Raw genomic sequence first — 26,295 nt, 5'->3', positions numbered from 1 at the left:
CTTCAAGAATTTCAAATCCCTTGCAAATCAAAAATTTATCATGCAATTCACCTCCAAATAAAATTACCCAACCTAGGGCAAAAATTGCAACCTCTTGAAAAAATCAAAATTTTATCTTCCACAAATTTCAGCTCCCACAAATTTCACCCTCCACAAAATTCAGCTCCCACAAATTTTTCACTTCCACAAATTTCGCCTTCCACAAATTTTGGCTCCCACAAATTTCACCAAGCAAGAAGAGTGCAACTCTGCTCTTGCAAAATCACCAACACTTTAAGAAGGAGAAGTGAGAAGTGAGGAAAAAATGGGAGAGAGGCCTCCTCTTATACCCAACTTTCTTCTTGGACCCTGGGAGAAAAAAAACAAATAATTAATGCAAAATTATGGCCCACAATTAAATACTTAACCAAAATTAGTTTTACTATGATGAAAATTAACTTTCTAAATTGCCAATTAGTTCTAAATTGCAAAAAGAAATTAAATAGTGCCTTGGAGATGTTAAATATTTCCATTTAATGAGGATTTAACAATTAATACTTCATTAAAATTGTATTTTGACTAACCAAAAGCCATTTTTCAATATTAAATTACCAATTTCATTAAAGGCAAAAAGTTTTCAAAGCAATTTTTATCTATTAAAGCCACTTTTTTCAATTTTTACCCAAATCGATTTTGCTAGGCCAATAAAAAAAATTTTGACAAAAATAAAATAAAATTTCTTTTAGAGCCAAAAATCGATTTTGCAATTTTATTTCACCATCACAAAAATTATTTTTCTTCACCAAAATAAATAATTAAGATTTTCCAAAAGACCAAATTTAACAAAAAAAATTCATTTTTTGAAAATTATCCAAATTTTCAAAAGAAAATGTCTGAGTGCAAAATTTACAATTTTATCCCACCAAGTGTTACTCTTTTAAAATTTGTTCGGCCTAAAGATGAAATTGATGGCTCTGAAAAATCAAGTTGAAATCGGGTGAAAATAAATCTAACCCTCTCCCCACTAGCCCTAAAGGTGTCCAAGACGTGAAATCTTCAAATTTGAAACCTCTGGACCGAAAATTGCTAAGGCAATTGAAAAAAAAAGGAGCCCCCAAAATTTTGGGGCGATGGTGTGAAAATCTCACAACATAACCTTGCATTTGGTTTACTGTTTGTGTTAGCCCAGCACTTAATTCATCAAGACTCTAAAAATGTTTTTTTTCCTTTAGCACAGTACTAAAAATACAACAATCTAAATCAGCTATAGCAGATTTCAAATATCTTAAAACTCGCATTAGTGAATTCCAAACAGAATATCTATCCTAGTTACAGATCAAAGAAGAGTGTAGATGAATTTCTTAAAACCTCTGCAATTTGTTCCGTGAATTGTTAAAGATCATTGGTTTGTAGGCAGGTTAAACAAAGTATGATAATCCAACAGCTGAGCCAAATAAAACCTATATGGCTCCAGTATTTCCCTGCTAATTCATGTTTTTGAGTGGTTACTTTCCATTGCCTTGGAAAAACAAGAAAAACATTGCAGAGCATTTAAATTTATTCTCACCTGCGAAACATGCGAGGTGGCCAGGATTGATCATTGATATGTCCCAATTGCAGATTTATATCCAATATTCAAGGAGATACTTGAGGATCAATAAAAATGTGTGATAGTTTAACTGTTAAGTAAGCTCATGGGCTTCTCAATTAATTGGGGGATCAGACATTTTATGATTCGAGACAATGATTAGTCTGGGTAAACCCCAAATCAAATGAAAAAACTGGTGTAGCTTAAGGGTGATTTCAGATGGCCTTTAGATCTGAGCTCCACAGATTTATAAAGCTAGGATCTAACATAATAGGTAAGAATGAGGGTTCCTAGACAACCACTTATTATTTTCACTGTTAGCTTCACGACAGTCATTTCATGCAAACTAACCTGGGGTATACAAACACATGGCTCAATTCTGTTATGATTCTCCCTGCATGGAACTACTCATATGGGGAACCTGGAAATTTCTCCAACCTACAATAATATTACTTGTTCGAAGACATGTCACAAAACCCCAAATCCACACAGACTTGCATAGGAGCCCAATTGTGGTATACTCCAAGCTATTGTAAAAGGTAAGATTATCATCTTCACCTCATTGAAGATGCCTCCAAGAAAATCCAGGAAAAAAGTTGAGTCGACAAAAGTAGCTTCTGTAAACCATCAAATATTTAATTATAATACAAATCCTCCTAGTAGTGATAGAAAGGAAATATCAATGGTCTTGAAACAACCTCTCTGTGACTCATTTGAGGAAATGAATGGTACCAATATTGATTTTGAATATAGCACCAAATTAAACACCCAATTTATCTGGTCTTTTTCAATAATCCAAACTACGTTGTAATACAATTTTAAAAGGAACTAAAAAATCTGTCACATCACAGAATCTATTTAAATAACTGAGGCAAAGTTTTATAACGTTGAAAGCTCCAATTTTGGATAAAAATTATCACTGAAGCCTGATCTCAACATTATGCACAAAAAATTATTTTATCATCGTAATGTTCATTTATAAGCCTTCTTGAAATGCAAATAAAGTATTCCAATGTTAAGGCAACAGTGCCCTCATTTGTTTTCATGGACTTCCAATCAACTGAACCACTCTCAAAAGTTGTCATCTAAAATATGAATTTACGAGGGGGCCTGCCTGCATCCTCATCTTGCATATGCTGCACCCAAAAAGGAAATAAACATGACTTGTTTTTAGTATGGCATACTTTACTTGGCTCAAGTAAACGTTTATCACAACATATATAGCATACATAGTTTTAATGAGCACTTCAAAACTATTGAGCAATGACATTTATGATAAATCCAGCAGCAGGTAGATTTAAAATATTTTCAAATCAGAGATTCACATGACTAGTCTTCAAAGCTTTATAAAGTTTCACAGCAGGAAGAAGATAAATAACTTCAAAGAGAGTATACAGGGAAATTGTTTTATGTCAAAGAAAATTAATGTGCACATAGATTCTTCGAATGAAATATTTTTAGGTCAGAAATAAGAATGCTACTTTATTTTATAATTCAATTATTTCTGGCATCGAGTCATAATGTCAGTCACCATATGTGCTTGATTCCAAATGCATGACCCAATGAGTATAGCACAGTAAATGTTGTTCTTATGCCTGGAATTGATAGTTGTTTTATTATTCTATGAAGAAATTCTCGTCTTTCATACTCGTTTTGCACTTCAATGAAAAAAAATATTATTCTTCAAATTTTTGAGAATTCCAAACTCCACCATTTGACAAGACTTACAGAAGTAATGGGTAAGTACATCAAACAAATTGTAAACTCATATTTCTCTCTATTTAATATTTTCTTGTCTATTTTATTTGCAAATTTTAGCTAGCTGGAAATAGATTTTGCATTTATTTAAATTCATGATATCAGCTATTGGCCAATAATCATGTGTGTCGCAGCAAATCACTACCAATCTTATCAAAGCAGTCCACCGTGAACACAGAATGACTAGCTCAGGGATAGAACTATAGAGTCGAACCTTTTCAAGGCAGCGTTTGTGATTACTGTAAAAACTGAGTTGGTGAAAACGACTGGAAGAGTCATGCAACCTGGACTTGTTTTAATGATTTGCTGAGAGATACTGGTTTGAACAGAAATGGGCCAGAGTGCAATTGTTACTTATGAGACTGATTAAATGAAGTATTGAGAAGGCATGAGATTAAGTAATGCTTATACTCCTTGTTACCTTGACACGAGCTTTACTGCCTTGGTATAAAGTTTCCTGAGTCTATGTTCTGAGCCTACTGGGTCTATATTTGGATGCAACAACCAGTGTACATGGTATGAATTTCACTTCAGGACATGTTTCCATAGTGTAAGCTGAGCCTTTTCACTGATTGAGTGGCCTCTGGCACTATTTGGCATTGTTATCGACACATAGCTGCAACATCATCCTTGGTCAGAATCATGCTTGGAAATATGTAAGATTTATGAAATTGTCCAGTCTCCAGAGAATTTATATTATCGGGCTTGGAGGACAAGACCCTTTCTCGCTATCGTTCTCTTTGGTGTTGAAAGACAGTGTCAGGAGGATTTGGTTGAGTTCAAGGTAAAATCAGGCTGCGGAACATATTTAATATTTCTCTTGCATTGCTCAGTTACCAAGAGAGTTCTATTGGAGGGTTTCGAAAAGAACTATTGTTTGGTTTTCTTTGTGGAGAACAACTTACATCTTTGGGGATTCCATACGTGTTCTATAACACATAATTCCGTAGAAGTTTTCTGTTCATAGTGAAATTGTTGTCTGAGATATTATAGTACTGTACTTTGTTGGAGTTGACTTAAAGGTGAGATACAGGGTCTATAGTAGCCGTGTCTCTTCTCTATAATGGAGGGGAAGTGAGGCTCTCTTCAGACCCTTCAACAATAGAAAAAGAAACGTGTTTCATTGATCAAGGAAGATTATCTCTTTCAACAACACCTTGTTGTCTGAGATATTATAGAAGTACTGTACTTTGTTAGAGTTGACTTAAAGGTGACATACATGGTCTACAGTAGCCGTGTCTCTTCTCTATAATGGAGGGGAAGTGAGGCTCTCTTCAGACGCTTCAACACTAGAAAAAGAAACGTGTTTCATTGATCAAGGAAGATTATCTCTTTCAACAACACCAGCAATGACTTTTCTTGAAAGACATTCCTCCCAAATGGAAATCATTAATTGCTTTCTACATAAATCTAATCTGCAATATGTTGGCGGCATGTGGCTTTGGGATATATCTTTCTTCCATAATCGTCTGTGTCTGAGATAGACATCAATACCATCAGGTTGCTTTAAAGACGGTTGTTCTACTCAGCTGGTCATCTTGCTTCTATAGTCAGTGACTTTCCTTCTTATGCTTCATCAGTTCAAGGCATCTAATGTACAAGTCTTACTCTAACCTAGCCCAACGATGAACCTTCATTCTAAACAGCTACAACAAGATAAATAAACAAAAATTAAGAAGTATTGTAGGAAGTTTAATATATTTAACAGCTAAAAGGTTAGATCATGCTTATAATATTATTGATTTCAAAGAATACAAGTGAGCTTTAAAAAGACTTTTTCAAACAGCAAAAGAACAGTAAGGAATAACGACTATGAATGGAACAAAAAGCCATGGAATCTGTTATTATTCAATTGGAGATTCAAAGTTGTCTGGTTATTCGTATTTAGATTGGGCAGGATCATCAAATGGCACTTCAAGGAATTGTCTTACATTAGGAAGTGATGTAATGCCCTTTTGGGGATAACACTGTATTTTCTCTAAAACCCATTCTCAATATAAAAAAAGATGAATTATATTACACTTAAGATTGCAAATTTACCCATTGAATTGCCTTTACAGAAGAGATCATGGTCTAGGTCCTGCACAATATTAGTCAGTGGAAGTTAACAATAAAGCACAAAGTTATGAGAACATATTTTCTACTAATCATTAGTAAGCATCATAATATCCATAAGCAACGCTCAAACTGAAATCCACATAGACAATAACCATTTCAAAGTAGATTCCTAAAATAGTCTCATTAGGAATTCATTGAATAAAGTGCAAGCCATAGTCTCAAAGATAGCTGTCCCTATACTGCATGGTATAAAGGGTGAGTCGCCTTTACATCCCTCGGTCCACCTTGAAGGCACTCCATTCGCCTCAATCAAAACTAGCAGCACTACTCAGCCTCTCATCCCCATGAAGCTTAACCCTCAAGGGTGGTATATTTGATAGCAGATATGTTGGGTTTCCACATCTCATGACCTCGAAGGATTGATCACCCTTCCTATCTTGTAACCATTTCAAAATGATTTGGAAAGAACTATCATATGAATCTTCCATTGCATGTTCATATTAGATAGAGCATTATGATTGTTTAATATTTCTGCTAGTATCTCTATTGCATGAACACGTGTACATAAAGCTATAAGTCTACTTATTTATCAGTTTCTCTCAATTAAAATAGCCACTAAATCAGTTCAACTTCTGATTTGATTTGTTTTTTGCTTATATTGATTGATCATTCCCTTTTTTGTCCTTCATGGATGTCTTCTACAAATTAGGCTTCCTTCTTTCTATATCCTCCATGGTAAGAAAAGACACATCATTTGTTATCATCATATCCTTTACAAAGGAGATGTCCCTTGAATAGTTTGTTGTCATGGTACTTATTAAGGAATTGCCGCCAAGTAACCCTACATTGTTAGCAGGATACCTTAGGAGGGATTACTCCTTGGACATTGAATCACTGCCAACTAATCCTAGCTTGTTAGTTGGCTAGCTTAGGAGGAATTACTTACTCAGACATTGCTAATAATTCCTTTTATTTAAATGGGCCTGTAGTTAATTGCTTCTGTTTTAATTTGAATGGGTCCTAGTTTACTTTATTCATTTCTTCAGTTAGATTATTCCAAAAGGTCAACCCCAGAATCATCTAAGTTTCATCTAAGAAAGCATGTGCTCGGTCATAGGGGGCATGACAAGTGGATTAGTTACATGGATTTCAAAGAAACAAAATACAGCTGCTTATCTAGTACAAAAACAATATATGTTGCAATAACATCAGCATGTAGACAAAAAAGGGATTTATCAACAAAGTTGCATATATGAGGATTTGACATCAAGATGAACAATGTACAAAAATTTGATATTAAATAAAAAAAATGCAGATGAATTTAACAGATATTGGCATAATCTAGCGATGCAAATGAAGTTGACTGATGTTGACAAAGTCAATTGATGTTAATGAGTGAAGTGATGTTGATGAAGTTCAACTATTGCTACTATAGTCATCTATTCTACAGTTTGCTGGAAGTTTTGGGTGGATTTTATTCTAACTTGAACTACTGCCATTAATGCAGTCATTCATAGATTGCAAACTCAGCAAATTCTCCCAATTTTTTCACGTCCCCAAATAATCACAGGTTTAACCCACCAGAGCTCCATATTGAGCTTTTCATTGAGTACCTAATGAAATCTCAACACAAGTCCTGAAACTTGACTCACCACCTAGCAATGCATTAAAAACACAGAACATAATGAGGGTTAAACACTCCAAAAACTTAATTTTGGCGGTTTTATAAGCATTGTTTCTGCCTTTTAAAAAAGTAATGAATGGATGCAGCATAAAGGCCTGTGTGGTTCTAAGGACGCCACAAGGGGTTCTGCCCTCAGACTCTTGCAAGGGGATGAACTATTGCACCCCACTAGTGGAATTGCCCCCAAAACCCAACCAAGCTCATTTGGTACATTTCATATCTGTATTATGGATATAATTTATGTATTTTTCAATAACTTTGGTGTTATTTTAAGTTGCCAAGTTCTCACCAAATCAAAAAAAAATAGCTTGCTGAGTCTTCCCAAGTCCAAGTTCAAGTCTGAGTCTGCAAACTATGCAATCAACATTTACTGTTTAGGAAATAAACATTGATTTTTAGTTATATTTTAATTGTTGCTTTTAGATCTCAAAAACAAAAACTGTTGCTTTTTAGATGAAGCTGCTGTTTCTAGGAGATAATTTGTGGCATTTTAGCAACTGTTTAGGAGACCAATCTAAAGATTATGCTCAATTTTAAATGGTCTTTTGCTTCATAACCCAGTTTGGAATTGAATGAGTTCTTAAATTAGCTATTCTTGTTTTTCTGTTATTTGTGATGTCCCCTTTTGTGATAATTTACAAGATTATCCCTTCATTAGATTACACAATAGTAACTGAATTTCGGAAATTATCAATAATCAAACAAATGATAATGAAGTTTCCTACTGGAAATGTGCACACTAGAGTTTCAACCATATTACAAACTTGTGGGGAAAGAATCATAGGATGCCAGGAGACTATCCTCCACACCCAAAAGCATCAAACAACCAACCAAGTTAATCTGACCCCTTGGCCCACAAGCAAACAACTGAACGGGAACCACAACCAACCAACTCAATGGGTATCTAATTAATTGAGGGGAGCCATACTCCTGCATCTCCCTATCATATTTCCTTGCTCATCCCCAAGATAATTGTTTGATGGCAATCAGATAAATTATTAATAATCTTATATTTCTAGTTAATGTTGATTCAAAAGTCATTGATGTCAAACTAACACTTTACCATTAAACATACATATCATGAATGTTCTTGGTTCATTTAACATTCTGAAGCAAATGATTTCCAGATGGTACTGTATTTGATGAAGCATCTCCTGCGATGCAATTTTCATTAATAATATTGGCTACATTAATAATGATTAAAACAATGACCGGATGGTTGTATTAAAATAGTCACATCTGCAGAAACAGAAAAGAGAAGAAATAGCATTTGGTATATGAACAAAAGCTGCCTGATGAAAACTATGTTTCACATAGAAAAAGATGGTATTTTATTGGAAGCAGGTTATGCGCTAAATACTCCTCATTGGTGTTTGCTGGATGAATGTGCTTACAATCTAATCCAAAGGTTGACATGGTTGTCATATTCTACAGAGACAACTGAGACGGTTTGTGCTTGTTCAAATTACCATAAACAATGGAAGCTTTATTATCATTAATATCATTCTCGATAGTTGTCAGGCTATTTAGAATATGCAAAAGTCTTCATTACTCTCAGTGCAAACAAGTTTAATTTATGTTTGTTGCCATCTGTCCAATGGTTCAAAGTTTATTTTTCTTATACGTGTATCAAAGATTGTTTATTTATTACAAAGAATGTGACTGATCAGGAGGAAACTGGTTGTCCGTCCGGTTCCATGACTAGAAGACATACTCCAATGCCACATCATGTTGAGACAGCACACCATGTCAAATTAGAGTTCAAAATTGGCTTTTGACTATTATCATCCAAATATATGAATGGAGTTAGAAAGTTTGTGTGTTTATTATAATTAATGGTTCGTTGTGTACCTGGCGGTGGAAGTTGGAACCAACTTCAACTAATCAAACTTAATATAGGACGCATCCCTGCATTCAAAAAGGTGTGAGAGTATCATAAATTAAACGATGTGAAGGAAAAAACTAAAATTTGAGCTACTGTTGCTGCATCAGATATATGGGAATACAGCTGTATTAAAAAGGTGATTTGTGAATGACACAAATGCGGTGTTGCTTGTGAAAGAAAGGAGATAAGATGTTTTGATAAGATAATCTGGAACTATATGCTTACTGAGGCTGTATGTGTTCAACATGGAAATGGTCTTATGATTTGAAACAGGTATATATGACTTTCAGAGGTGTCAATTTTTTTTCAAAACGGAACGCAAATTTATTCTTTTAGTTTCAGATTGTTTTCAAGGGTTAATACAGAATACTACAGCTATCAGAGGCATTGAGATGTATTCAGATTGAAATTTATTTTCAAACAGTTTACTCATCATGCCTGCTTGGATTTAGTTTCTGAAAGGAATTATACTGATTCTACATTGGATTTACTTGTGAAGAACTGGCAATTTTATCTTAGCATATCAGAATTTCAACTCATCTATGTTTGCATAAAAGGGGAACACAAAGATTGTAATAGAATTGATATGATATTCTTAAGTTCTGTAACTTGTAACTGAGTTGATGCTCACAGATTGTGGTGGATTGGTGCTTATGTAAAAGTTTGCCAAAGTGCTTTGGGATGGTGCTCATATAAAGCTGTTGAGCTAGTTTTGTATAAGTTGCAGCTTATGTTGTGGAAGAGTTGATGCTCTTAAGAGAAGAGGGGTCTGATGACTCCTTAGGGTTAAAAATTGGATCAAAGGTTGTTATACACTCCTTAGTCACTCAACCGCCCACCCCCCCCCCTACACCTCTTAGTAGTGTAGTTGTGTTCTACAGTTAGGATGCCTGGAAACTATCTTCCTCAATTAAGCCCAAGAGCATCAAAGAAAAAAGTCAATCAAATACCTTGGCCCACAAGCAGGCAATTGAACAAGGGTCCACAAGCAACCAATTCAATGGGTATCAATATCAACAAAATTGAGTGGACCTGTAATCCTACAACTCCCTATTATATTTCCTTGCTAATCCCGATATAAAGGCTCAATGGCAATCAGATTAATAATTACTAATCTTATATTCTTGTTATGACGCTGAGAGACCATCTTCCTTAGTTAAGCCAAGAGCTTCAAAAAACAACCCAGGCAATCCAACCCCTTGACCCACAAGCAACCAACTCAATAATTGTCTACTTAAATGAGTGGTCTCATTCTCTAGATCTTCCTAACAGATCTACAAATAAATAATAACTAAAATAAAAATACATGCCTAACACTTTCCTTAATAATTTAGATTGCTGTACTTTTTCTAATTTGATTCAGATCAAACTTGATAGTTGGATAATTGATTGATACTGATTCTTGAATGATTCATTTATCCATTATCGAACGAATTCCTTTGATTGTGTGATTTGACGTATGGGATAGTGATGATTAAGTAATTACCGGTTTGATGATTGATGAATGATGATGTAATGAATTCTGTTTGATACATTGCTGAATGATGATTGAACAAATGTTGATTTGATAGAGAGATCCTTGATTGCTGAATTGTTTGTCTTCTTGGATTCTTGAGGGATTCGTTATTGATAGATAAATAATGGATTTGTTTAGATGCATCCATGAGTGATGATTGGTTAGTGATCCTTCAATGCTTGGATGAAATCTCCTTTGCACTTTATTGGTAAAAGGGCCACTACTTTTCATAAAAATTGAGGCATTGTTTTCTGTTGTTGCCTATGAGAAATAATATTCCCCAAATTGATCTACCTTAGATGTCCTTCTCATAATCTTCCAATGTGAGATAGAGCCCCAACTCTTCTGGTCACAACCTTTGACAATAACCACCATTTGAAAATGTCACTGCCCTTTGAAAATGCCACCACCCTTTGAGACAATGACAACCTTTCATTATTAACACCCTTTGAAATAGTCATTTCCTTATTTTCTTCACAATCATTTCCTCTTCCTTAATCCTATGCTCTATCTTTTCTTCCTTCCTTTATGTACCCTTTCAAATGAAGCCCTCTTATCCCTTTTATATCTCATGTTTGAGGGAGTTGAAGCTTTTTTTCATGCTTTTTTAAAACAATAAAAGACTAAACCAAAATTATTTTGTTAATTAAAACCTCTTTACAACCCAGCTCACTAAGGGCGGCAGTTGGAAAGAGGCGGGTGGAGAAAACCTTCGATCTTGCCCCCAAAATGCATAGATAGAATTTATAGGTGTATCAATTTACAAACATTCTGTTTCACATATGCAGGGTAATGTGGAGGAATTCAATGTCCTCATCTACATATTGTAACGACATGAGCATGTTGATCACTAGTCCTTCCATCCTTGAATCATCTCCAATTCTCCTGAATGGCTCGTAATTTGTATACCCTAACAAAAACCAATAATATAACAATTGTAGTGAATCAAGAATCAAGCCCATCTCTTAGTTATGTTAACGAAATTCCAATGCCAATTAATCTACGAATGTACCCCATTTTCAGTGTAGCAATCTATCAATAAAATGTTATGAACAAAATACCTGAAGTCGAACAAACATTAATTAGGCACAAGGTTGCCACCAACATCTCAAAGGGATCCAAGATTTGAGGTCATTTGCCCAACATGTATGACCATTGTAAGTGATTTCCAAGAAAAATAGATATTGATCCCAGACCAGCTGTTTTTATTTGTTTTGACGGGCCAAAAACCCATATCCCCACACAAACCAAGTCTAGAAAGATGGAAAATGCATTGACCGCAATCCAATATGTGTAAGCCACAAATGAATTGAGTGAAAACTCACTATACCTCCATAGAACCCCAAATCCACCCACATAATCATTAGCAAGCTTACAGATTCCATTTCATTCTATACATAACAATAGAAACCTTACTCATCTTTCTTGGAAAATTTGGTCTCTAATAGAATAACCAAATCGCAATCCAACGCATGAAGGTGATGCCATCTCATGCATCGCATGTTAGGTTGCCCACGCCCCAAACACACCAGGGAAGAAATGTCATTTCTTGCCAAGGGAGGCCTCTCCTCCCTTGGAACATTTCAAGAATTTCCTTATGCTAGTAAAAGAAAAACCTCTACCTCTTGTTCTCTTAACTCCTTTATGACTCCTTGCTTTCTCACACTTCAATAAATCTAATGCTCTTGCCGTAAACTGAGAGATGTGTCTTACTTCCACTATATCTAACTCATCTTCTAAGTAATTCTCATCTCTCCCTTCTTCCAAAAAGTTTAGAATCGCGTCAAAATTAATGTCTAGAGGGATTGCTAAGCTCTTAATCATGTTGTAAATAGAATCTGCAATAGGGTGGGAGGCCACCTGGGGATTTGTTTCCTCCTAGTGATCTAACCCATCAATCTCTTTAACAAATTTGAATTCCTTAGGTTTAGTTTCACAAATGGCGTCCTTAAATTGCCAAATCATTTTGCTTTTGGTGTCTTTAAACAGTTGGTTTCATTATGATATCTTGATTTGCATCTTCCGCAGTAGAATTTATCCTCAATTTTGATTTGTTAGGCCCATCTTCAACCTTTAACCTTGATTTGCATCTTTTGCAGTATAATCTATCCTCCACAATTTTGATTTGTTAGGCCCATAACTTTAACCATTAGGTTATGGACATGGGTATTTTCCTAACAGCAGCTATCTAGAGCCTAGTTTATTTCCCAAAGTTGCCCTCCACAATGTCCATGTCCAAATTAATTAGGGTAGCCAATGTGTGCCCTATCTTTTCCAAGCAATCTCCCACCCAATTTTCAATTGGCAAGTTGTAGAGCCGCAGCCAAATTGGTTTTTCGCTAGATGCAGTGCAATTGGATCAAAATTATATGCACATGGTTGAAAGTAAAACAAAGCATCTTCCATTTTTCAAATCCCGCCTTGCATAAGCTATTGTTTTTCTTCTAAATTTGCAAAAATCACAGTGAAAAAATTCATGGGCAAAAATCTGATGACAACCTTGTTGGAATCACTGTTGTCATTACACCAAAAGTTGGAGCTGTCAATGAACCTCACAACAAACAGAGACAAGGATCCACGAGAAGCAGTTAAGCACATGTCACAAATCCATTAGTCTATGTTGAACGGTACCTTCACCTAGAGGGGACGGAGGCACCAACCTCCCAACAATCCCCCCTTAGCATGACCCAACGGATTTGAACCCATAACCCAACGCTCTGATACCACTTGTTGGAATCACTATTGCCATTACACCAAAAGCTTGAGCTGTCAATGAACCTCACAACAGCCAAAGACCAAGATCCACAAAAGGTGATTAAGCACGTCACAAATCCATTGGTCTATGCTAAACAGTACCTTCACCTAGAGGGAAAAGAGGCACCAACCTCCCAACAAACCTCTATCTACCACCCGGCCCAAATCCATCCTTCTATTTGTTCTCTACAAGGATTTGATCCTATAAAGTGGCATATGACAACCAATTTTCTTAGTATCTCTAAATCTTCATTCCCTTCTGTCGATAAATCAGTGGTGAATCCATGTTCCCTATCTTCCTTGTGCGAATTTCACATGTATTTGTGATCTGCTCTGATATTATTCACCATCCAATCATTAAAATAAATCATGCATTGAGTGAGATCTCAAATACTCTAAAATTATGATGCCCTCATTTACACCCCTATCATTTCATACTTTTTGACCATTCATTTAACTTAACTAAATTCAATTATCCTAAATTTTGATTTTATTCTTTAATATTTTTAATTTAGACATTATAGTTATTTTTCTATTTTTATTTTATTATTATTGTTTATTATTAAATCCTAGTTCAAAATAAAGAATTACATTATTTTTAGTCAATTGTTAACTCTATAATAATTGCCCTACTAAAGATGATTTTGAAATGAAAATCACAAGAGAAAATCTGTTATAAAGTTCAGTTTGTGAGAAGTGATTCAAGGTCAGTCTCGGCAGAATAAATAAATTTGGCATATCATTACAGTATCACCCCTTCTCCATATAAAAGTTTCTATACCACCCATTTCCTTAGTGGACAGGGACATGAGGTTGTTGAGTCCTATACTGATCTGTAATATTGCATGTTTCTTAGGTTCGCTAGAGATAAACAGATTTAAATGTTTTTCCCTGCTTGAACTTACTTCGAATTGATAGAGATAAGATATAGACTAAACTAGAATTAATGTTCATAAAGCTATTGAAAGAGAAAAAGATATTGTTACCACATAAACAAGATGAAATTAACAGTGGAAACAGAAAAGCACAGCAACCGGAAAAAAAATCGAATACAAATAAAATAACCTGGAAACTTTTGCGGAGGAAAAACAACTGGAAGTGGCAAATGTTCAAGTTCCTCTCCTTCCTTTGGCCATAATAGTTGCAAAGAGCTGAGATGAAGTATGCTCCACATACATCCCTACAACTATGTTCACTGAACTAACTCACGACAATTCTTACTCCAATAAAACTTCTTAACCCTTCTTTTCACTCTATCTCATTTCTTTTAACTGGGCTAATGCATCTTGCTTGAGATTTCATGCTGTGAATTAAAAGGACCCCCGAACATCATGGAATGCGAAGAGACATGGTTCTCTGGTGCTTTGAGTAGACCAAAGTTGTCAATACACAACTGCTGCACTACTTAAAAACTGCCATAACATCTGCAAAACTACCACAACAGAGGTAAAGGCACCCCACCAAAAATACAACCCTTGCTATATTGTATCTAATGGCTGTATCACTGTATAAAAGGCTCCTTGTCTCAGCGGTTTTGCTGTTTTGCTGATGGAATTCACAAAGAGTGGGTATATCTGAGTGCAAACCATGTCTAAGACCTTAAGAATGTGATTTATTGTACCCACTCAAAAGTAATATTATTATTTGTAAACACTGTGATGCAAATTAACCCCCTAGCCTTTATGTTTTAAGAACACGGTTCAAACTTTCTCCTCACAGTGATGAAGTTTACTAAGCTGTACAATTGGATCAGAACGGTTTCTAAATATATATAGTTCACAGTAATTTCAGTATCTAAAGTGTTTTATTATTTGAATCAGCCCATTGAAGATAAAGCATATGAATGATGTTTTACTAGGGCACTGAAAAGCCCAGAAGGTAAAACGATCTCGAAGTATAAGACAACTTTGGAAACCTAAAGGATTATAATAAAAAAATGGCAGAAAGCAAGCGAACTTCAATCTCCGAAAAAAAGCAGAGATTTCAAGCCAAATCAAAACCCTTGGACTTGAAATCATATTATAACTCGCAAACTGAGGGCATTTCAATAAGGGATAAGCAACATCCCCTCATTTCTAGAGCAGCTAACCCTAATCCCAGGGTGAATACATACCAAAACAAACACAGTCTTCCACAAGGCAATGGGAAAGCTATCGCAGCTGGGATTCAAATCCCCACAAATAATAGATTTGAACCTCTATCACACAGTGATGATTATCGCGCTAAATCGTTCAAAAATCTTGTGGAAGCTCATGAAATCAGGAGGCAAGAACTCCTTAGCAAAAGAAATGTTGAAGAATATCCTCAGACGGCTGATAAAGGATGGCAAATTGTTCAAAGGCGAAAGAACAAGCAGATCCAAGGTCAAACCCGCACGCCTCTGCAAAAAGAACGAAATTGGCCAAACCCCAAAAAAGGTCAAAAAGATGAAACCCAACCCAAAAGAAACACTGAAAGTATGGTGAAACTAACTGAATCCAAAGCAAGATTGCCTCCGCGATTTGTATCAGAGGCCAATCGCACGGCCTTAGGGCCACGGCAGTCCTCAGCAGGAAAAAAGGAATTGGGAATTCTGGAGGCCAAGCCACAAAGTATATACACTCCACCTCACAAAAGGAGTATAGAGACTTCGAAGCCAAGTAAAGCAGAGGAGAAGTAGCCGTCAGACAAAAGTTTTGCCGATACTCTAATCATCAGTGACGGGTTCGTCGAAGAACGATGGATTGAGTGTGAAGAAAGAGGAATCTTTGCTATCTGGGATGGCCCAAGCAAGTGCATTCCGCATTTAAAACGGAAGATTGAGAAATACTGCCAGGAGCAAGTAAGCATAAGTTTCTCTGCAAAAAATTCATTGTTCATAACCTGCAAATCGATGAGAATTAGGAATTTATTAGCGAAGATAACAAACTGTTTTTACAAAGGATATCTAGTGAATTTTATTAAATGGAAACCTAATTGGTCCGAAAAGAATTTAAAGAAATCTGCATTTTGGTTAAAATGTAAAAATATATCTCCAGAAATTAAATATCTCAAAACCCTAATAAAAATCGGCAATTCCTTAGGTAACTTGATTGGTATTGATTCTGATTACTACAAAGAAAGTACTGTCAAATTTCTAGTAGAATCAGATTCAAAACCATCAAAACCTATATTCAAAAAGTTAATTACGAACAGATCTATCTATAATTTAGAATTTGAAACTTGTGAGGAAGAATGCTCTGGCATAATTATTCCAAGCACGGAAGTTAGCTTTAGAGCTACAAATATAAAAGACACACTCAGCTTTATCTGCCAGCGGAAAGGATCCAAAAGTAATGAATTAACAGTCAGGGAATTACAAGAAACTACAAATAAAGATAGTCACCCCACAGAGCAACCTAAGGACATTTAGGAAAGGATAGAAGGAGAAACCCTCAAGGTGTATAAGGCAATAGATGAAGATTCCTTTACTGAAATGAATAAATGCAACAAATGCAGAACCAATATTGAGGAACTGGAAATGAATAAGAAGAAATTAAATACATTAAAGTTTGAAATAGCACTCACAAAAAGTGATATTGAAGATTTGTTAACAATCTCTGAACAAATGCACAAAGAGCATTCCAATCCACAGGAAGATAAGCAGACTACAATTGATGGAGGGAAAAGTCTGACACCAATGGACACTAAGGACATTGCATCAGAAACAGAGGAATTCACAGAACCTTTAAGAACTCCTGTTCAAAATCGGATTAATTTACCACCAGCAAATGATAAACAATGGAACCATATAACTATTCGCAAAAAGAATAAGAAAAAGAGTTACAAGTTCTGGCAAACTCCAACAGATGGCTCTGACATCTTCCCTTCTGAAGATACAATAAGAAGCAAGATAGAAGGTCACGATATTCATTCACTGATGTATTTACCTGAAACATCAAGGATCTTAACAGAAACAAACCTATCCGAAAGAGAGGCAAAGGAGATTGAATTGGGATTGCAATTAAACACATCAGAGTGGATAGAATTGGTAAATCATGATGATATTCATACCTCAAATATGGCAAAAAAGGCAGAATCAGAGGAAGGAAATCAGAATTCTGTGAAAAAGGAGGATGACATATCTAACCTCTTCATTAATGATCTACTAATGAATGAAACAGAAAGAAAAGAAGACGATTGCGAGCAGATTGGCATTGAGCTAATGGGCATAGCAGCTAATGAGGAAGGCTTCACTCACCCCAAGTGTGGTAAAATCAAAGGTAGAAGAGGGAGGAAATCTCTTAAGGAATTAAGAGAAGTAGCTGGACAAGCCAAAGAGCAGAAAAAAATCAATGACATACTAAATGCAGGGAAGGGGTAGAGCCTTCCCAATTTGCAATGAAGATAACTTCTTGGAATGCTAGAGGCTTAAACACCTCTAGCAAAAAAAGGCTATTAAAACAAAATTTAATAGCCTTTCAGTCAGAAATCACAATCATTCAGGAAACTAAACTAGATTTGGCTGAAAGTTCTAAACTTGGACAAAGACTAAAGCAATGGCATTCTGACTTTAAAGAATCCTTGGGAGCCTTTGGAGGACTCGGTATAATTTGGAATCCTCGGAATGTCAACCTTAGCATTATAGATAAGAACTCTAATTGGATGAGCTGCAGCGTGACAAGCCTCAAAAATAATGTTAGATTCTTACTAATTAATATTTATGGTCCCGCTCCCTCTTCAGATAAAATTTCAGTATGGAGAGAAATCAGTACCTTTCTCTATAATCATCCAGAAATGACAGTTTTCATCGGTGGAGATTTTAATGCTATAATGAAGAAGGAAGAAAAATATGGTGGTTGTCAAGTTTTATCCCAGATAAATAAGGAATTTAAATGCTGGGCAAAAAGGAACATGCTGATTGACATTCCAACAAAGAACGGAATTTTTACATGGAATAACAGAAGAAAGGACTTTAATTACATAGCTGAAAGATTGGACAGATTCTTGGTTAAAGGGGATTTAAGCAGCTTCGGCTTGGATATTATGGCAGAGATTCTTCCAATATCAGGATCAGATCATTTTCCTATAACTCTCAATATCTTAGAACCTAATAAACCCTTTAGAAATGCTTTTAAATGTGAAAAAATGTGGTTCTTAGATATAACATTTATGGAACATATTAAGAAATGGTGGGAAGAAGATCAGCCCCAAGGATCAAAAATGTTTTGTCTGATAACTAAAATGAAAAACCTTAAAAACAAAATAAAGGAATGGAATAAAGAACATTTTAAAAATATTTTCAAAACGAAAATTGAAATTGAGGAAGAACTAAAAATCCTCAATAACGATGTAATTAGTAAAGGCATGGATAATAAATACATAAAAGAAAAAGACTTAATGATTAAACATGAAGAAATTTTAGCAAAAGAAGAAATTTTTTGGCATCAAAAATCACAAGAAAAATGGTTAGAAGAAGGCGATAGAAATACAAAATTCTTTCATAACAGTACTCTTCAAAACAGAAACCTCCGACTCATAACACATATTAAAAACAACGAAGGTAATATGATCTCTGAACCTCCTAAGATCAATGAAGAATTGATCAATTATTTCAAAGAGTGTCTCAACAATTATGAAACATCAAACCTTAATGCCCAAAAGGAATTGCTCCAAGATATAACCAAGATTATCTCGGATGAAGACAACAAATTCCTAAATAAACCATTCATGATGGAGGAAATTAAGGCTGCCCTTTTCAGCATCAACCCGGACAAATCCCCTGGCCCAGATGGTTTCCAAGCCTTTTTTTACCAAAAATGCTGGAATATAATTGGGGAAGAATTATGGACTGCCATAGAAGCTTCTAGAAATGGGGGCTCCATCCTCAAAGAAATGAATCTTACCTTCTTGACACTTCTACCTAAAAATAGCAATGCTGAAGGCCTTGGGGATTATAGACCTATTGCCCTATGTAACACTTTATATAAAATCCTCTTAAAAGCCCTGGCCACTCGTCTCAAAACTCTTCTCCCCAAAATAATATCAGAAGAACAAATTGGTTTCATGCCAGGTAAATCAATAATTGATGGTATTTCTATCATACAGGAAACAATCCATTCGGCTAAAACCAACAAAGATGCATGTATGTTCCTAAAACTGGACATTCAAAAAGCATATGATAAAGAAGATTGGTGTTTTTTATGTAAGACAATGGAGGCCTTCGGATTCTCCAAAAGATGGATAAATCTCATTTATCAATGTGTTTCTACCCTCAAATTCTCCATCCTCATTAATGGAACCCCCGAAAGATTCTTCAACGTTTCAAGAGGTATTCGACAAGGTGACCCAATTTCACCTTTCCTTTTTTATAATAATGGTTGAATCTTTGGGCAGAACTATAAAACAAGCTCAAATATACTCCAAAATTCATGGCATCCCGGTAACAGACAACGTCGAGCATACAACTCATCAGCAATTTGCAGATGATACCATTATGGCTGGCCTCAGCACAATTCTTGAAGCTAGGAGCTTCAAAACCATCTTAGATAAGTATACCAAAGCTGATAAATCTGAAATTTTCTTTCTGAATACTCCAAAAACTCAGGAAGATCAAATATGTAACATACTAGGGTTCAAAAAAGGAAAATATTTAAACCCTCTATAACAAATATTTAAACCCTGATGACCCTACCTCTCTATTCAGAATCAGATCCCCTCCTCGTGGATCTATTTTTTGGAACTTTTTGACTCAGTGTCGTCATATCATCTCCAAATATGCAACATGGGTCATTGGGAATGGTAGCAATGCCCTCTTTTGGGAAGACTCATGGAATGGATTACCTCGCCTTGACACGTACCAATTTTCCAATCAAACAGTTACCCTCCTAAAAGAAAGATGGGGGATTAGGGTGAGAAATTATCTGGAACAGGGTCCAGAAAATGATGATAATCCATGGAAATGGAAATCCCTTTCCAATCTTAACATACCTACAAATGAGAAATCCAAATTAGAAGATATTCTACAGGAACGTAGAATACATCTGACCAATAAAGAGGATAAACTAAGATGGGCCCCATCTAATGATGGAAACTACAATGTCAAAGAAGGGTATAATCAAATCCTTTACTCTCATAGATGGGAGGATATCAATATCCCCATGAATCTATGTTGGGACCCGACCATTTTACCCAAAGTAGGAATCTTCTTATGGGCAGCAATTCAAAAACGTATACTCACAGCTGATAGACTAAACAAAATGGGCTTCCAAGGTCCCTCTAGATGCATACTCTGTAAGAACAACAGTGAAACCACTGATCACTTACTATATCAATGCAGCTACTCCAATGAATGTTGGCATTGGCTGAAGGAAAAGCTTAAATGGACATCGCCCCTACCAGAGACTTGGAAGGACCACATTCGTGATTGGCCAAAAAACAGAGAGATAAATATTTATGATAAAATATGGAATATTGCTCCAGCAATGGTATCTTGGGAGCTGTGGAAAGAGCGAAATAGAAGAATTTTCAATAACATAGATATGACTCTTCCCCAACTTGTTAATAAAATGGAAGCATCCATAACTAAAGTCCTAAACAATTACCTCAAAATTACCCCTATCCTGGAAGGATCCTTTACATTATGGGATGCAGGAATTAAAAAAAACTGGCCCCATATTATCAATCCTCCTTTATATTAGAAAACTAAGAACATTACCGCAAGAAAAGAGTGTAGATGGGCACCTCCCCCTCAAGGATGAATAAAACTCAATTTTGATGGAGCTTCTCGAGGGAATCCAGGGATATCTGGAGCAAGGTTTATCCTAAGAAATCATTTTGATCAATGGATCGTCAAAAAAGCAAAACCTCTTGCCCTAACAACCAATAACATGGCTGAGCTAGAAGCAGTAAACGAAGGCCTGTCATTCTACAATAAATATAAAATCATAAAACTGATAATTGAAGGAGACTCTCAAATCATTCTAAATGCACTAAGAAAAAGATCTACTCCAAACTAGAAAATCAACTCGACATTAGAAGAAGTAACCAAAAAAATAGATACCCTTGAAGAAGTCATTATACAACATATTTACCGAGAGGGCAACTCTTAGGCAGACAAGCTGGCTAATGAAGGAGCAGATGGCAATAACATTCTCTTAATTAATCAATTAATAAATTTGAATTAAAAAGCTAATACAATATGATTACAAAGCCCGCATAGTAATTTAAATTCTACGTATCTTAGGACATATAAATATATATTCATATAAGGCTTATATATATAAATATACTTTCAAAGTTATAATTATATATACAAGACCATATGAAAATATAAATATGGCCTAAAATACATTGACCCTCATACCCTTAAAACTTTATTCCTCCTAACATTAAATCCCCCTTGTTCGCTAACTAGATCTTTATAACAGCATGGGACCCTTAATCGATAACAATTACCATAACTTAAAGGAGTAATATTCCCTAAAGATATGTTATATTACCAAATGTGCGAACTTAAGAATAGACTAAAATTAAGATAGCCTATGGAACATGGTTATAACTAAAGCGTTTCATAATCCTATATACTACAGCTTATCTTTGAGTCTTAAGCGGCATTCGAATTTTCAGGAAGCATTGCATATGAAGAATGGAACCTTCTGGAATCATCTGAAGGTTCCCAATTCATCTTGAACCTTCTGCTTACCTTATATTTGCATCTTCGATATTATTTTGCTTTCCATTCCATAGTCTCTGTCGATAAAATGGAAACCTCAATTTACTTAGCATTAATGTCTATAATAATATTCCCCCACCTAAAATTTATACAGCCATGACCCCTGGGCTTCTTAATGCCACCTCTCACCTCACTTGCCCTATTCTCTGCATCCGTGACCTACCTTCCTTCCACAAAGTATGGGATAATATGGAAGCCAGCATACACGTCTTGTTGCGGTGGAGAGGTATCTCTGAGGACAATAACATGGATTGGTTACATAACTATCTCTCCACTACCAGAGCTTATATTGAACCTGGAACAAATTTTGAGAACCTGCCGTTGCTCTCCTTTTGCATCCCCAACCTGGATAAATCCAGTAAAACACGAACTGAATAGGTGTTCCCTCCAGACTTTCATTTGGACGACCAGGTCCACATCTCGGAAATCATTATGTTATCTTCTGAAACTGCTGAAGAAGCAGATTTACAATAGTTGCATTATCATAGTAATAAGTGACTGATAGGCTCAATTTTGAACTGGTTAGTATCGGTGCTTATGTCATTGTTTTTCAATCTATACCTGCTGAACTAAGATCTCTAAACTATAGTAGTATAAACGTATACTCTGTGCTATAAACTAATATTGGTATTATAAAAGAATACTCTGTATATTCGTATATTCTGTATCTAAGCATATGTATCAATTTTATCTGAACTACATTCTCCTCCCTTTAGTTCCTCTCGGCCTCTTAGCTCTCTTATCTTATTTGTTTTTGCTCGCCCAGACATTGCCTTTTCCCTTTGTGGATTTCCATCCGTATTTCCCTCTAGGAACCCTTTATCGCTCTATTTTCCTTACAGTTTGAATGTGGGCTTGCTGGGTTTTTCTATGAAATGCTTCTCTTTCTTTATGTAATATTGTTTTATGTGTTATTAAGAATAATAAAAAGTCAGTTACTTTACAATGGAACTGTAGTCTATAAAGAGGGGTATATATATAAACGTATGTAAGTCTTTGACATATATTTGGTTGCTACATAATAGTGTACATGTATGTGTGAAGGACTGCATTAGTAGATATAGGTCCTGCTTTATATAGGCTATGTTGTTGCAAACAGAAGTATTGACATTGTTTGTCTCTGCTCATTCATTCCCCCCCTTCACTCTCAGTTTTGACATAACTTTACCCTTCTATTATTGACCCATTACCACATTTAATACAAAATAACTGTAAGTATCTGTTAAACTAATTATGGTGCATGATAATAAATGGCATATGGACGGATCAATGGAAATAAAATTTTACCGCAATAACAATACTAACAATATTGTATGGAAGAATCTCGTGTTCTGTGCTTAATGATGCAAACAGGTAAAGAAGACAGCCATAGCAAGCTGATCAACATCAATTAAAGAATACCTATTTGAAATCACCCTCTATGTAAAGACGGACTGCTAAAACTCATGAAGAGAAATGTACTTTGTAAAATGATCTAAGAAATCCATATATGTAAAATGATCAATATTATGTAAATGCGGGGGTATGCCCCTATGAAATTTGTAAAATGCGGAGGTATGTCCCTAGAAGGATTAAAATATTATGTAAATGCAGAGGTATGCCCCTAAGATATCTGTAAAATAAGGACTAAGTCCCGGGCAAGACTGAAAGTTTTCTTCCCTGTTCCTACCAGTGCCCGCTTGAACGGAGGATTTGTAAAACACTTTTATTAATAAATAGAATGAAGGCTCTTGCCGTTTATCGATAAAATTTTAAAAATAAAAAAAAACTTTGGAAACCTAAAGAAAATTTATTTCCTGGCCAGAAGAGAATTAATTTCCATTTACCTTATAAATTTATTTAAGTTTTGTAATCGTGGCCATTAACGCCGTGGCACTTGAGGCAAATCGACACATGTAAATCCACCTATACTTTAGGTTGTCCGTATCATCAACCATACTTGTGTAAATCTTGTTCAACATTTCCAGGTAAGGGTAACAAAACAATATTCAGAAAACCCTCAGTTAAAAGTCAGGAAGCCCCGATGAAATAAACTCTATGGTAATCAATCCGGCATTAAAATTTGCCTTCGAAAAACCAAAACCTACGCAACCAGTTTATCGGAAAACAAGCAATAAAAATTACAATCCATCAAAGCGGATTAACTCCAGTTTTAAATTTATGAAATTGATATTGATATAACACAGAGAGATCTAAAATTCTTGAAATGTAAAAATGAAGATGTGTGTCTTACAAAATCCCTCACAGTGCCCTTGTAGACAAGATAAGGTACAAGAAGACCGAAGATACCACAGAGGGCCAGATTACGCCTCGACCAACGGAAATTCTGCTCCAAATTTTCTCTAGCTGCTCCCCAATCTTCCACGAATTTGTTCTTCTTCACCTCCATTCCGCCTGCCATTGTTAACCGATCCAATTCAACCCACCCCAACGCTTCGTACGGGAAATAAGTGTACACAGACGAGTGCCCAAAATGGAAAGTTCGATTTTATTCCTTATATCAGTACCTGCTTTTTAGTTTTATTTTTTTATTTTTTTATTTTAAAAATAAAAATTTAAAAAAAAAAAAAAATATATATATATATATATATATATATATTACTTTAGTTTTGTAACTGCTACAAAAAGGAGTAATTATTTTTTATGGAGGTTATCCACAAACAAGTTTTAGTTTTAAATTATTTAATGAAATTTGATTAAAAAAATATTTATCTTAATTTCGATTAAAAATATTTATTGATTTTTTTATTTCAATAAATTTTAATTGATTTAATATTTTAATATTTTAATTAAAATTATATGTACATGTCTTCAAGAACATAGGTCTTGTGAACCATTATCTATAAAACGTAAGTCAATTAGCTTGATAAAATCTTCACAGTTTAGAAAACATTTCCTACTTATCAAGAAGAAAGTAGTCAATATAAAGTAAATACATTAAACAAAAACATTCATATTAGTTATAATTAAAGGTGATGTGTGTTTTCTACGCCATTAGCAAAGTTGCAGAGAGATATTAGATGTCAAATTCACCGAGAAATGAATGTATTCATTTAACCCAAATTGTTCTTAGATGACGATAAACAAAAATGTTTAAACATAGAGCTAGCATACACCTCATTTAGTAATGATCGTATATTAATATAATTAGTGATAAATATATTGTTCAATTTACAGTGATTGAATTTGAAACTAGATACCTCTTTAGATCTAATTATTAATGTTATCGTAGAAAAGGAAAAAAAAGAAAAAAGAAAAACAAATGGTGGTATTTGGAGCATTAACTAGGGTGAACACACACACACACACACACACACACACACACACACACACACACATATATATATATATATAATTTATTTAGCAAATTTCTTACATGCTCGAATATCCATCAATTATACTTATATTAGTCAATTTTTATTTAAATGTCTTGTCCAAATTACTTGTATTTAAACAAAATCAATATTATGTGATACTATAATAGAATGGCATAGTTCATTAGCTCTATCTCTCTATACGATGTCCTAATATTGGTGGATACACAAGCTACAAATATTTAATATGTAAAAATCAAAATCAGACAATTTTTTTTAAAGACAAATTGCTACCAAGCGTAGCTCCTTTTAATTATGAAATAGCAAAAACATAATTATATTTTGAGCTTTAGAATTAAACTATCTTGAATATATGCACATGCCTACAATACAATGGTAAATTGTGAACCTATTATCTAGGAGTCTTAGGTTTGAGTCTTCTCGAGCTTAACTACTAATAATAATAATTAATCACAATAAATAATAATAATTAACCTTGGGTCCGACCTATTATTGATCCAAAAAAAAAAGTCTTGAATTATATTTTTTAATCCACATTTGTAAGCCCTATCATACTGCCATGTTCTTTGTGCAAATAACTTATGAAGATTGGTTAATGTTATGATAAGAAATAAAATATGTAGTACCATTACCCTCTCTATAGATATGTGATATAGAGTGACTGTGAAACTTCCCCAAGATGTCCTTAACACCATCAAGCCACATCTAGAATTTCTAACTTGGCACTTTGTTAGAGGAAATGGCTCATATGACAAGGGTCTATGTCTAAATTCACCAATCCATTTTGGTGACAATGTCTCATACTGTTGAGAATAGGAGAAAAGTCTACATCATTATTGGTGTCATTTGATAGTTTCATAGAACCTCCCAGGATCAAGTTGCCTTTGTGATCTCTAGTGAGAAAGCCAACACCTAAGGGATCAAGGCTCCTTCACAATGCTCCATCAAAATTTATTTTGAGCTTGATCTCCTTTGGAGAAAACCAACAAGTACAAAAAAATCATTTGCTCCCTTTTTATGCAAAAGTGGGGATTCACATTCATGAC

At 34.9% G+C, this 26,295-nt stretch overlaps 1 protein-coding gene across 1 annotated transcript; it reads right to left on the bottom strand.

The window, feature by feature from the left end:
* Positions 1–2,327: 2,327 nt before the first annotated feature.
* On the bottom strand, positions 2,328–24,384 carry LOC149565288 (neuronal acetylcholine receptor subunit alpha-5). Its single transcript, XM_089818827.1, has 2 exons — positions 24,148–24,384; positions 2,328–2,703 (listed from the first exon to the last, which is right to left on the bottom strand). The coding sequence occupies exons 1-2, from the start codon at positions 24,313–24,315 to the stop codon at positions 2,653–2,655; spliced, it is 219 nt and encodes a 72-aa protein (XP_089674953.1). The 5' UTR covers positions 24,316–24,384; the 3' UTR covers positions 2,328–2,652.
* Between the last annotated feature and the right edge of the window lie 1,911 nt (positions 24,385–26,295).

The sequence above is a fragment of the Cupressus sempervirens genome, chromosome 3 (assembly GCF_028749045.1).
Source record: "Cupressus sempervirens isolate cs-2001-9-10 chromosome 3, ASM2874904v1, whole genome shotgun sequence".
Classification (NCBI taxonomy): domain Eukaryota; kingdom Viridiplantae; phylum Streptophyta; class Pinopsida; order Cupressales; family Cupressaceae; genus Cupressus; species Cupressus sempervirens.
The sequence above is the reverse complement of the archived record's forward strand: the minus strand, read 5'-3'. Positions and strand labels throughout refer to the sequence as shown.